The 14,208-nt window shown below is 41.6% G+C and overlaps 1 protein-coding gene across 1 annotated transcript in view; it reads right to left on the minus strand.

The window, feature by feature from the left end:
* Window positions 1-617: 617 nt before the first annotated feature.
* ptchd4 (patched domain containing 4) overlaps window positions 618-14,208 on the minus strand; it is a 36,959-nt gene continuing 23,368 nt past the window's right edge. Inside the window, exon 3 of the mRNA XM_007576141.2 lies at window positions 618-4,400. Coding sequence (XP_007576203.1) covers window positions 2,731-4,400 — 1,670 coding nt within the window. The 3' untranslated portion in view covers window positions 618-2,730. The remainder of the gene's footprint in view (window positions 4,401-14,208) is intronic.

The raw sequence follows: 14,208 nt of genomic DNA on the forward strand, positions 1-14,208 counted from the left end.
GGAGTTTTTGACGTCGATTTTCTGCCCTGTTTTGAATTGTAATTTGCCTGTAGTTTTAGCAATGGCAGCAGAGGAAGTGAACAAAGTCATTCAATTTGTATTGGTTATGCTTCCAAATTTTTAAATGAACATTTATAGCCGTCCTGTTTGGCTCAGCGCTTCTATCTTGGCAGTGGTGGATGGATTTTACAGCCCTGGTATTTACCCAATTGAACGTTGGCGATTGGGTAAAATTTGAAACTTGAACAGAGTCTACCCCTTCAGCAAGATATCATTTTTCAACAGCCAAGGGTCCCAAACCCTCTGGTTTGGTTTTTGGGACTGGTTTTTACCAGGCTAGAAATTGCTAAAATGTTCTGTCACGTTTCCACAGTTGACATTTTGTTAAAAGAGGAGCTAATTACAGTGTCATAGAACTAGAAGTTTTCTTTTATTCAATTGGGGTTTAGAGTAGGGCTTCCTGCTCCATCCTGCGTGCCAGAAGAACCAAACTTCTCTTAATGTTTAGAGACCAGGCTAAGCCGACTGCTTCTGAAACAGGTCAGGCACATTGTTTTCAAAAGAAGGGATCAACAACCACTTTTTTGGGGGTGGAAGTGTCGGGGGAGACGTTTGGAATAATTTTGAAACAAATGTTAGCAACAGGCTACGTTTTGTTAGTATTTATGAAGTAAAACAAATCCCCCAACAGTAAAGTAACTGCTTTCTGTGAGGTCCATTCATAAAAAATAAATCAATCGCTTTCCTTCAACTTTTGTTGGATGTTTTAAATTATTTTTCTTACATTGATAATAGTATCTGAACTCTGGTGCTTTTGTCTGATGTAACTGTACCATCAGCTGTTACTATTGTTTCCTAACAAATCCAGGCCTTGTTTTGTTTGCTTGTTTTTAAACCTTTTCAGTAGTGAAAAACAAGACAGAGGCACCGGCCATCACTCAGTCTACACAATAAATCTATACTACTAATAAGTTCAGCAGGAGCATATTCTATGTTACTGACTAAAATAATAACTGTATTGTCATGGGTGTAATATTCACTATGGTATATTAGCAGAAGTAGGAATAGTTCAAGTATTTATTATTTTAAATTAATTCAATCAGTTTATGTTAATTGATTTTTGTTTAAAATTTGCGTATTAGCATCATTATAACTTGAATCCCTATTATATTTACTCGATGTTATCGTACCAATACTGGCCCAAGCCAAGTACTAGCCAGCTTTCTTGCTTTCTCTTTGTTTTTCTGTTTAGACTTTTAAACATAGCGTGCATCAATATAACCTGGTCAAAAGTATAAAAGTAACTCAATAATTTGTAACTTTGGCTGTTTTGTCAGTGTAAATGGTTAAAGGAGTTTAGATCTAAAAGTTAAAGAAAAATCCCAGAAATTAAATTTGTATTCATAAAATCCACAGCTTTCAGAAAAAAAAACTTCATCTGGAAGGAACAACCTGCTAAACAATTAAAAATTACAATGTGCATTTTGTTGGGATTTTTCTCCAAGGTAATTTTTTCCCTCACAATATGAAACAATATGAAGTGTTATTTACTCGCCTCATTTTTATTTTTATTGTAAAACCTGCATCATCATCACTTTCAATCAACAGCAGTCAGTTTTGGGATGAAGGGGTTTCAATTCATGGTCATTACTTTTCTTATGAATATTAAAACTTACTGAGATTTTATTTTTAAATAAAAAAAAAACAACAAAAAACTAGAGAACAAAAGCTTCTGTACACTATTTGGCACCATTAATAGGAACTGAACGGCGTTCGAACCTGACAATCACCAACTGCACCGTAACTGAGAGTTTCTGCTGCGATTGATCCGCTGAAGAGCTCAACGTAATAAGCCGACATTTTGGTTTTAACGTTTTCAATGCACAACACTGGAGTTCTGCTGTTAGGCTTATTGCCTTTGAAATGCTGCTGCACAACAGTCCCTTCCCACCGGCTCTCGCCCTCTGCAGCTCACTGCAGCATTTTCTGGCCCCTGCCTAAGAATTTCTACAAACTCTGGAACAAACTGAATTTTCTCCCTCTACTTTTGCTGAACCTTGACAATTCTATCCTCGCAATTTAATGTGGAAGATAGTTCTTCGTAACGGACACAGTGTAAGCCATCTGCCAGGTTCAGCTGTTGCTGAGCTATTTTTGATGCTACAGAAAAGGATGCAGTGGGCTTTCGGCCTACTGTATTTTTCTCTCTGCACATGATTTGGTTTTGTCTCCTTTTGCTGATACTGAGGGGGTTAAAGTAAGGTGCGTGCAGAGTCGTCTTTGTCTGTTTTATCTGCTCACGTGTCACTCTTACTGACGCGTCTCAGTGTCTGCCCCTTAAGGAACTTTGATGACCCTCATCTGTTTATTGAGAGATGACTGCAGGAGATGAACACACAACTGGTAACATCAAAACCCACATATTACTGTATTTCTGCAGATTTCTTTAAAGATTTAGCAGGCAAGTTTTGGTAACTAAATTGTTTTGTATTTCTAGGAGTTGGGGAAAGCTTAAGTAACCAGTTTGTGCTAATGACACACTGTCCGGACCGAGGACTGAATGATCAACCAGTTGGGGCTGCACTAGAACCCGGTCAACTTAGCTGCTGTTGTTAGGGAGCAACCACTCCTTGGCGGACACCATATACTCCCCTACATCGTAAGAGATGCCTCAGCATCTGAGAGTCCACCAGTAAGCCATGGTTTCTGATCACTGACGTTAGTAACTGCTCAAACGTTTGTCACATGATCAGGATTTTCCCTGACTTCGATGCACTCTATCTCCTCCCGTTCCCTCTCCCGCTCGCGTTCCCTCTCCCGCTCTTTCCGCTTCGCCCGCTTTTTCTTCTTGTGCCTCTTTTTGGACGGTGGAAAGAAAGTCAGGAAGACGGGCAGGATGACGAAACAGTGCAGCAAAGTGCAGCCCGCCGTGAGCAGGGAGCACTTGAACAGCGTGTAGGTCAAATTGGAAGGCACAAACACTAGAGGCATGATCCCGATCACGAAGCAGGACGTGTTCTGCAGGATGGCTGCCCCGTGCTCCTCCAGTGCCAACTTGATGCACTGCGTCCTCGTGTGCTCAGTGGCCAACACAAAAGTGTACAGGTGTGGTGCACAGTGATCCATAGCGAAGTTGAGAGTATAAATAAGGCACAGGATTGAGATGCTGTCCATGCCGACGTTCCAGAGGGTCATCAAACCCAAGACGCCCAACTCCACGGACGTAACCGTGAGAACGAGCCAGAAGTTTCCCAACGGGTTGATGACCAGGAAGAACGTGAGGATGAGGATGGTGAGCACGCTGAAGCCTGAGGTCAGGATGGGCGAGATGACGGAGGAACTGTAGCGGTCCATGAAAACAAACGTGGGATTGAAGGCAATGAACTTGATGCTGTTGATCAGCATCAAGGGGCGAAGCTTCTCCAAGAGCTCCACCACCTCCTCTCTCTTCTTCTCCGTGGTCCGCGCTACCAAATACATGCGCGAGGCAATGATGTCGTACTCGTCTGTGTTGCGGTTTTTCGAGAAGATGATGTCCTCTGTAAAGTGCTGGTACTCCGGGCTGCGCAGGAAAGAACCCTTCAGAATATTGATGAAGTCACTCTTGGTCGACGCGCTGATGTTCACCACCCGAAGGTAGTGGAAAAAGTTGTCCATCCAAGAGATCTTGTTGAAGCCATGACTGAGAGTCTTCAGGTGCTCCTGCACAGTGGAGTTCCAGTACTCGATGGGCTCGTAGATGTAAAACCCAATCACAGGACTGTAGTTACTGAAGTACTTCTGCTGGGTCACAGCGTACGAAACGCTTGGCGAGTTACTGGCCAGCAGGTTCACTATGTTCGATCCATCACTGATTTGTAAACATCCCATGAATGAAAAAGAAGCATAGATGAGATAAAGGATGACCACAAAAGGCTTGACGTAGGTGTTGGTAATCCACTCGGTGTAATGCTCGCGCAGGAAGTGCTGGATGAAGTGATTTTGGTACGGCACACTGTCGTGGTGGGTGGACAGGTCATGGCCGTCGCTCATCATGGTTTTAAACCATGTCGGCTGGCGGTCCAAGTATTCTGCTGAGGGGATCTTGCAACAGAAAACGCTGTGGTAGCGGTTCTGCTCAAGCTGTCCGGCGAACACCAGGCAGGAGCCATAAAAAGAGAAAACGTAGAAGTAGTTGACCAGGATGGCCACGCACATGCTCTGGCAGAAGATTTTCACCGACTCGATGTTGGTGAAAGGGCTGGCTCCCATGCCGAAGGTGATGATGTAGAGCGAGCTGGTCATGGTGTAGCACACCATCACGTCGGCGAAGGCGTCAGCCACGCGCTCCTTGAAGGGAAGGTTTTCCCTTGTTCTCCTCCAGCCTGCCAGAAGTTCAAACACCCCTTTGGTTCCATGACCTGCAGAGGAAAGGAAAGAGGAATGTCAGGATATGAACGTAGAAGTAGCAGATTTACAGTATTTGATGTGGTCATATGAGTCAAACCACTCAGAAAATATGGGTCATATATGTGGATTGGTAGGTCACCTATCTGACCCACCAATCCACATCGCTTCATCTCTACATGGGTATTGGATTAGTAAAACTATGATAATAACTTTGTACTTTTTTCCATCCTTTCCATGATAACAAGGATACTTTGCAAAACTGAGATTCCCTGCTTTGTTTGCAACTCCTGTGGACACAAAGACCGAGAATTTTAAAAGTCCATTCCAAAAGGACAACTTTTCAAAAACTCAGATTGTAATATATCCATGTATATAAAAAAATGGAGTGTATTTTTACAGCAATTCATCAAATCCATAGAAGCCAAAGGCGCCACATTCAGTCATCCAGCCATTCACGCACACATTCACAAGTAATGGTGGGAAGCTACTACATAGCCACTGCTGCCCAGGGGAAGTCTTCTATGGCAACTGGGGATGCTCTGTGTTAATGCACTGTGAATAGAAACATTTTATTTGTGCACATATATTTACTTCAGTCAGCTTAAATCTTGGATCTTACCATCAGAATGGTGCAGTTCCACTCTGATCATGATGCTTGTGTTTTGAGAAAAACAATCTGAGGGATTTGCATGAAAATCAACAAATACGGACCCATTTTTATTTCCCAAATTGTTGCATTTCTTCAAGCTGCTGCCATAGAAGAGACACGCAGCCTAACCAAACCAAAACAACAAGCTGGTGCTGGAAGTTTAAGGTTGTTTTCACACTGGTATATTCAGTTCCACTGGAAACCAAAACTCAAACACTTTCAGTTGGTGTGGCTCGCTTTCACACTACAGCATTTACTTAGTATTAGATCAATATAAAAATTCCCACTATCGCGCACCCGTAATAAATATTGATGAGTCAAAATGAGTTCCACTTTTCTATAAACAGCCAACAGCTTCTCAAAGAAAAAAGTTGGTATTTCATTAAAAATAACTGTCAAGAAAACATATGTTTAATTAAGGACAGCCAGTGCGATTCAAATGACAAATATTGCTTTTGGCACATTGCTAAGTGGATCAAATATTTTCCAACAGGATTCTGCATCTTTCTCACATGGATCTTGGGAACTGTCTCCAAGATTTGTGTGAATTTGGATGTTCTCTCTGTGCAAGCGTGGGATTTCTCTGGGTACTCTGAATCCTCCCACAGTCCACTATCTAAATTGCCCAAGGTGTGTGTGTTTTTTGTGTGTATACAGCTAATCTCTTCTCCTCCATCTAGTTCCCTCCAACTCCCCCACTTGCTGTCATTGCTAACTATTTTTTGTAGACCCTTATGGCATGCAAATCAGCAGAAAACCTTTGCTGCACCTTTAAATAAATCATACATTTGTTTTACCCGCTTTGTAAGCGTCTTAGCACCGTTCCCTTCCACCGCCTTCTCTCCTCTCCTTATACGTGAGGTGTAATTGTACTTGGGGGTTATTACGCAACGGGATCCAAATCCGTCTTCTTCAGGTCCATTCACTGGAATCCAATCTGTGGGCCTTTTCACGAGTCAAAAATACAGACAGAGAAACACAGCGTACAAAGGCATAGTGCAAAACCACCCACGCTGGAACACCCATTCACCCACACGCCGTGCCGCCGTTGAAAAATGCACGAGCCGCATGGCTGGGAGTAAATGTGCTCCGGCAGGAAACAGTGAATGCACGATCAACTCCATGTTCCCGGGCCACATGAATGTTTCAGAGCGGTGAACGCCGCCACATTTGGAACACCCCAGTCATCGGCCTAAGGATGTGCCTGCGCGACGCTAGCAGGCCGACGGAGTCACTACCCTTGACGACGTTCTAAATTCCCCTTGTTTGACACAGAGGGGAAAAAAAGCTAATTAACTATAAAGGATTAAGCCTATGTAATGAGTCAGCTAGATGACGCTTCCTGCTTTTAGTTTTATTAAGCTGTCCTGCAAGTCAATTAGTTAGTGTCACTTGGTTTAGAGGGAAGGAAGAGAGGGAAGAACACCAGGGGCCTCCACATGCGTCTTCCTACTCAGATTATCCAACAGGATGTAAAGAAGGATGTCATTTTGTAGACATGATTGAAAAGGATCTAGAATTCATTACGGTGATTGATTTCAGGCAGGTGGAGGTGGATAACAACAAGCAGCCCATCTGGAGACGAGTCCCTGGTTAGAAACATTACCAACAGAGACTTCTGCCGTCGCTGTTGAATATCCAACAAATTAGGCTGTGTCACTTCCAGTGCATCTGGAAAGTATTCACAACCTTTGCTTAATACTTTGTTGAGTCACCTTAGGGAGCTTTTACAACCTCAAGCCTTTCTGAATGTTTGGTTCATTCCTCTCTGTAGTTCTTATCCAGCTCCATCAGGTTGGATGGAGACATCTGTCAACCATGTTCAGATCTCTCCAGAGATGTTTAATCAAATTCTAGGCTGGACTCTGGCTGACATTCACAGAAGCTTTCGATCTCTAAAGCTTCTAAAGCTTTAGAGATCTTGGCTATGTGCTTTGAGTCATTGTCCGGCTCTAGTCTCAGGTCAAGATGCTCTGCAGCAAGTTTTCATCCAGGAAGTCTCTGCACATGCGCCTCATGTTCACTCTTGCTGGGTACGTCAGAATGAATTAATCAGAATACCTTTACTGTTATTGAACAGAAGCATGAGAAAGTTTCATTTCAGTACGGCCCATCCAAATAAAATACAAACAAACAGCATAAGCCATGGTAACAGATATAAACCAAGAACGTCTGCAAAGTGTGGACGCCACGTAGAGAGTTAAGTGTGAGGTTGGAAGGAACTGAACAATCATACGGTGAACTCCGACACACTAATATAAACATCACATTTGTTATGGATGACGAGGAAAGTGGATGTGACACAGGGCAACAGATGTTGTTTTCTGCCTTTTATAATTACTGCGTTAACAAAACTAAACCCAGTCACCATGATGTTCCTTACACAAAGCAACACAATTTTTCTGCGATTTTACGACCGAACACGACTCCGTCTCCGCAGTGGAAACCCATACTTTCTTTTGATCTTGTTCTCTGATCTGCGCACACACACTCCGCAGAGCAACGGCGAGTACACAGTCAGCAATGAGAGCAGCCTGGCTGTACTCTCCCAGTGATGTCATCTTGTTTTTGGCAGCTGCAGTAAAAAACTTCACCAGTCTGACTCAAAATCGCTTCTGCACACAACACACTTGTTTATGCTGCATAAAGATGAGGTTGTTTTTTTTTAAAGCCAGGAATTACCATGTAACAATGAGCACACTGCATCTCTGATGACAACATTAACACATTCAGATGTCAGGAACCCTGACTAACTTTGCTTTCCTTCAGTGGTACCTTCAAGGCTGCTGAGTGAATAAAATATCCACTGTTCCTTTGTATTTAAGGGATTCTGTGTGTTGGAGTGAATCTGAGTTGCTATGGCAACTAGGGATGCTTTGTGTTAATGCACTGTGAATAGAAATATTTTATTTGTGCACAGATATTTACTTCAGTCAGCTTAAATCTTGGGTCTTATCAGAATGGTGCAGTTTCACTCTGATCATGACGGGTGTGCTTGGAGAAAAATAAATCTGAGGAATAGGATTGATTGACCAGACAGTATTGGAACTAAAGTGTTCAAAGTGATTGTTTTTATATAACTGACACTAAAAATGATTAAAAGACAAAGCATGAAAATCAATAAAAATAGACCCATTCTTATTTGCCCAAATTGTAGCATTTCTTCAAGCTGCTGCCGTAGCAGAGACACTCAGCCTAACCAGACCAAAACAACAAGCTGGTGCGGGAAGTTTAACCCCTAGAACCCGACGGACCCACCGGTGGGTCCAGAAGCCACGACCTTGGCTCGCTCTGTAAACAAAGGCTCCACGTGCCTTTAAATTTTTTTTATTTTTTATTATCCGCTAAAAGAGGCTTTGATCTTTCAAAAACTATTCCGCATAAAGGTTTTGCCCAAAATGTTAAGTTTAAATTTATGTATACCCCCTGAGGGTGTAAGGGACCAAAATGGTGACATCTGTTACATTTTTAGCTGCTGTGGTTTGCTTTCACACTGCACTCTGCCAAATGAACCAAACCATTTGGAAAACTTGTTCACCTCCTTGCCTGTGGTGGCGCTGCAACAAGAAGCACTGAAAGAAAAGACACAAAAACCTGAGCACAACTTCCTTCTGCATTAAACGTAAATAGAAATTTGATTTTTAGGATTTCTCTTTTGTCTTCGGTAAAAAGACCAAAAGCCATTTCTACTGCTACCACAACGCTCACAGGTTTGTTTTGGTTGTATTTACCCAGAATGCCCTGCACTTTAGTCAACTACCTGTTTTGGAGTGGTCTCCAGTCCACTTGGCCTTCACATATGCATTCGAAAAGAACCAAAGTTCACTTCATCCAAACCGAGACCAAGGCTTGTAGGTGGACCAGAGTTTGCTTTTTTGGTTCTCATCATAGTTACATTATCTATTCACAGCTCTGCATATGACCTGGACATTCCAGTCAAATGAACTAAACAGACAAAGTGGACTAAACAGGGCTGGAGGGAATGCAGCCTTATACTCTGCTAGCATAGTGAGTACATCCAGAAAAAAAACAGCTGACCAGGCTAACAAGGTTATTGTTCAGAAGTACTTTCTCTATGAGACAGACTAACAAAAGGAAATGCAAAATGATGCTGCTTGTTAGGTGTTCTAATGCTAAAAGCTAACAGCGTGACTGACGTTTGACAGCAATTTACAAAGACCAATAAAGCTCCTGTATTTTGTAACATTGACATAGTGCTTTTACTAAATAGTGAGTTGCTGGAGGTGTGGTCTCTGTTGAAGCTTTATATTTTACACAATCGCAAATGATGTACAAAATTCGCCAAAAGTGAACTGCAAGTAACCCTTTTGGGAGTTCTTTACATTTCATCTTTGCATCTTTGCCAGCAATAAAATGTCTCTTGCTCCAAATTTAATTGGTCTGAGTTTTTGAGTGTGGCTAACATGGACTGAATGGCTTTGTTCATTTCCTCCGCTGCCAATGCCAAACTACGACTATGTAGAGGCAGAATAAAATTCTAAAGCAGTGCAGAAAATCTGCATCAATCCTCCTTCTGCTCACTGATTGGTACAGTTGAAATTACAACGAAGAAATCAACCTCCATGAAAGAAATCCCAGACGGAGCACTGAAGGGAGATGAGAATGGTACGGTGTAGAAAGGAAATGGCCACAATCAGATCAATGACGAGTGTATGTAAAGTTCTGCCTAGTATCGTATCAAAAGATCCTGTTTAACTGTGAGAACATCATCACTGGTCACTGGTCTAAGAAGGTTTCCCAATGTACAACTGTCTGTTCCTTCCAGGTTACACACTGATAAGAATCATGCGTCAATTTAACTTTGCTAATCTTTGCCGACAACTCTGATGAACTTTTGCAAAAACAAAAGATCTTCAAAGATCCCATCCGTTCTTTTGACTCACCTGTTCACCTCTTATCTAATCGAGGAAAAACTTGATTAAGGACTAATGAAGGTGAAGGGTTAAGGTGGGTGACCCTGTTACGCAACAGGATGTGCGCAGACAGGGAGAACAAATGGAAACTGGAGCTGATAATTAACGGATGAAGAGGCAGGAGGTGCTGCAATCCCAGCATTCTCCCCGGTGCAGGTACAGCACTGAACGGATTGTAGCAGGGCTGTTTGTCTCCGTCTGTCTTACTGGCTATTTTCTGCCGCAAAGGGAGTCAGGGGGATAAAAGAAGTCAGCCTTACAGTCTCGCACAGTGACCACAGGTCTTCTGTAATGGAGGTCCTTGCCCTCTTTGCCCTCATCTCCCTCCCCAGCCTACAACAGAATTCTACCAGGTCGTTAAGCAAAATTACTGCCCTAAAACTTCTGTGGCCGGCATGTCCCCCTCAACACATCCATCACATGGAAAGAGAGCGTGTCAAGGGGTCCCGTTCACTGTGGATTCCCCCGATATGGGCCGCCGTTAACAGTGCCGGCCTGTCACACGGGTGATGATGACAGAGGAGGCAATATCGCACGGAGGAGGTCTTGTTGCAGAAGACCAACCCAAACTCAATAAAACCAGATGGGGTAAGAGATATTGAGGACGAACACCAGGGGAACCCAAATGCAATCTTCACATAGCAATCAATACCTGGGTGATTTTGTTCCATTAGAAGCCCAGTGAGCTTTTCTGCAACAAGGAAAGGACATTTTTCCAAAGGAAATCTTTATCGCCACCATTTTACCTAAATGTCCTTGTCTGGCTAATTGCAGTTGTTAGCACGCATATTAGTTTTAGCTGGAGGAGATCTTAACCGAGCGGGGAGGTATCACACAGAACTAGTCTGCAGACGATTAGTTTCTTTATCCAGGAAAAGTAGAGGGAAGATTTAGAAGCTGCTCTGGGGAAAACGTCAGACTGCAATCACAAATAGCCATAAGTTCAAGCAGCTAAATCATCTCAAAGGCACTCAAGAACCAATTTTTCCAATTTAGCAACAAACGGAAAAAGACTTCAGCATGAAGTCTCATTTAAAGGTCAAAGATATCAGGGTGTTTGGAGGAGAAATAACTGTAGGGTTGTTGTTTTTTCTTTGCCATTTTTAGAGGATATTAGACAAATGATATTTGTGACAATAGTTAGTAGTATTTATTAGCATAATGGTAAACATGGTGGGAAAAACGCTGCTTTGTAAACTATGAAACACAATTGCTGCTTTTACAAATAAAACATAGTTGGGATCTGGAAGGTCATTGGTTCCCAAACCTTTCTGTGCCGTGGCCCCCAAAGACCTTTAGTTTCTGGCTGTGGACCCCTTTTTGCAAACCCACAGACAATGATATTACATAAACTTTAATGTTTAGGATGTTTTTCATCACTTTTTTCAGTATCTAATTGTCATTACATTTGTTTAGCAGAAATTCTGCCTCAAACTTTCTGATTTCAGTCAGCCAGGAGCTATTAGCAGGACAATTCTTTTTCTCTTTTCCTTATTAAAAACGTGTCCATTTTGCTCTTGCTATGCTAGCTACAGGAGCAAAGCAGCTTGATAAAATTGACTGTCAGCCAATCAGAAAGAAAATAACATTTCAGGACATTATTTTAACTTAGATTGTATAATAATGAATGAATAATGAAAAACAAAATATTAAAAAGTTCTGATTAAGAATTTTGTTTGTTTCAATTTCTTGATTTTTCAGTTTTGTTTTTCATTTCTACTCTCATGCTTTCTGAGGCCCTTCTAGCGTCCCCTGGTGGCCATGAGGACACCGGTGTCATCATGACATTTATAACCTAAAGCTTTAAACCTTGGGTTGTGGTGCATATGCTTAGACCAAACAATGTGTTGCTTCGTGTTTTCTGGCAGAATCCACTGAAGGAGTAAATGAAAGTGGAGTTAGATGAAAAGCCAAGTAATCAAGCTGATTACAAAACATTCTCCTGGGAACCCAAAACCTGTGCAGCAAATCTCATGGAAGTCTGTCCAACACTTGCAAAGATGTTCCAATAACGTTGTGGCTCTGGAGGAAAAGATCCAGGATCAGCAAAGCGTTAAGACCCACAGTAGGATAATGATCCATTTATAACTGAGTGATAATAGAGAAATGGAGGCTTGTCTCTGTTACGCTCAAAACAAGGAGACACCATGTAGGTTTGATGAAGTTGTCTGTGTGGTGTGTCAAAGAAAAGAAATAACATTTTCTGGCACCCCTGGTAAAAATATGCTAAAAGCAATGTATTAATCTTGTACTGTACTTGTACTGTATTTAGCGCAATGTGATAAGGCCATTCAGTTTAACAAGGGTCCCTGGACGCTTAAAGGTCTCCAGCATCACAGATCCTCCACTGTACTTAACAATGGGTGTTTCCCAGAGCAAACCAACCTGTTTTGTGTTTAAAGGGGCAGTATTATGTAAAATTTACTTTTTTGACTTTACATTATGTTATACTTGTAATGTTATTTCTTCATCAGAAACATACCTGGAGTGTTGATTTGATTCTTTTATGCAGGTTTGAGAAATCCTTTCATCTCTCATGACAACAATTCAGCTATGGAAAACGCCTGGGTGCACATAGGACCGCCTTTGAGGACAAAGCTCCTCCTCTGAGCTGCATATTCCAAGTTTCCATCTCACAGAGCAGCCCTTCCTCACAACTCCCCCACTCAGCTCCTTCAGACTAGCCAGTAGCAATTAGCTAACACCTGGTGGAATTGCTCATCAGCTGAGCTCATCATACAAGCACAACACTGGTAAAAACATTGTTATAGTGTTAATAGAGGAGCCATGTTGTGATGATTTCCTGAAGGCAGAGTTTCAGAAAGAGCAGAAGCTTCTTAAAGAGACAGAGACCCAATTTTAAAGGCATTAAATTACAAAGTCAAACAAAGACAAAGATCATTCATAAATGCAGTGGGTTGACCCTTCAGTTGATTGTGAGGTGTAATAATCACCTGTAGAATGGATGATCTGAAAGAGGGTTTAGTCTTAACTCCACATGCTTAAGTTTGTTCATAGCATAGGCTATGAATCTTTTACCATAGAAAAGTCGGACATTCTTTTCCTTTCATGATGTGATATTTGAAAAGAAAAATCGCTTTTGGCAAGAAATGACGTAGGCCATTATTTTTTGGAAGGTGACAATAAGTTTAATAGGAAATAACCAGACGATGACAAGACTGAAGTTAAACTGTTTAGCACTTTCCTAATGATACCTGCCTCAAAAGCCACATCCAACCACTCACACTCACACACACACACACATGCACACGCACACACACACACACACGCACACACACGCACACACACACACACACACACACACACACACACACACACACAATGGATCTATTGGCAACTTGTAGCTACATTTTTTGCCCAGGGAAAGCTGGAATTGCACCTACAACTTGGACTGCATGAATAATTCCATCCTGAATAAAACAAAAGAGCCATTTTGCTGATTTTTTTGGGGGGAAGGAGGTTTATATACTTTGTATTTATTTTTTTATTATTTCTTTCTACTACATTGCAGCATTTAGTATTTTAAGTGTAAAGATTGATACAAAGTAAATCTGCAGTAACAGTAAACATTTTCTTGTTTTTGGAGAAACCAGCAATCTGTCAGTGCTTTTCTTTTTAGTGAAACTCAAAAATAAACCTGGGGTGAATGCTGAGTAATTTAAAAACTGCATCCCTGCAACACAGCAGCAACATTATACCAGATTTTGAGTAGGAGTCTGGCAGGGCTTGAAACACATTTTCTGGAACTGCCCTGAGGTATGAAGCAGCAAATTTAGGGTTATTTGCATTTTCAAGCTCTCCTCCGTCCTCCATCCTACCGCTAAGAGAACTTCTGATGCAATGTGTTCATTTAAATCTTTCATAAGCTTACATCTTTCCTTCCATTCTACAGTCTCTTTCATTCTGACCCAGTTGTTCATGTTTGTTATTTTCTGTAGTGTTTTTAAGTGGGTTTTATATTTTATGTATGTTAATCACTTTCAACAATATTTAAAATCATCAATAATGATGCAATTGGCATTAATTAATGTTTCCCATATTTTAATAACAGTAGAAATTCAGCGTCAAACAAGTATTAATGTGTATTGTAAGGCAAAATAAACTAGAAATAATGCAGGCATTTTTCCAACTTCACCAAAACTATGTCTAACCCGTTCAGTCATCCAGCCACTGGTGGCGCTGTTATAAAAATGAATCACTCCAGAAGCCACTGCC

The sequence above is a fragment of the Poecilia formosa genome, unplaced genomic scaffold, assembly GCF_000485575.1.
Source record: "Poecilia formosa unplaced genomic scaffold, Poecilia_formosa-5.1.2 Scaffold398, whole genome shotgun sequence".
Lineage (NCBI taxonomy): Eukaryota > Metazoa > Chordata > Actinopteri > Cyprinodontiformes > Poeciliidae > Poecilia > Poecilia formosa.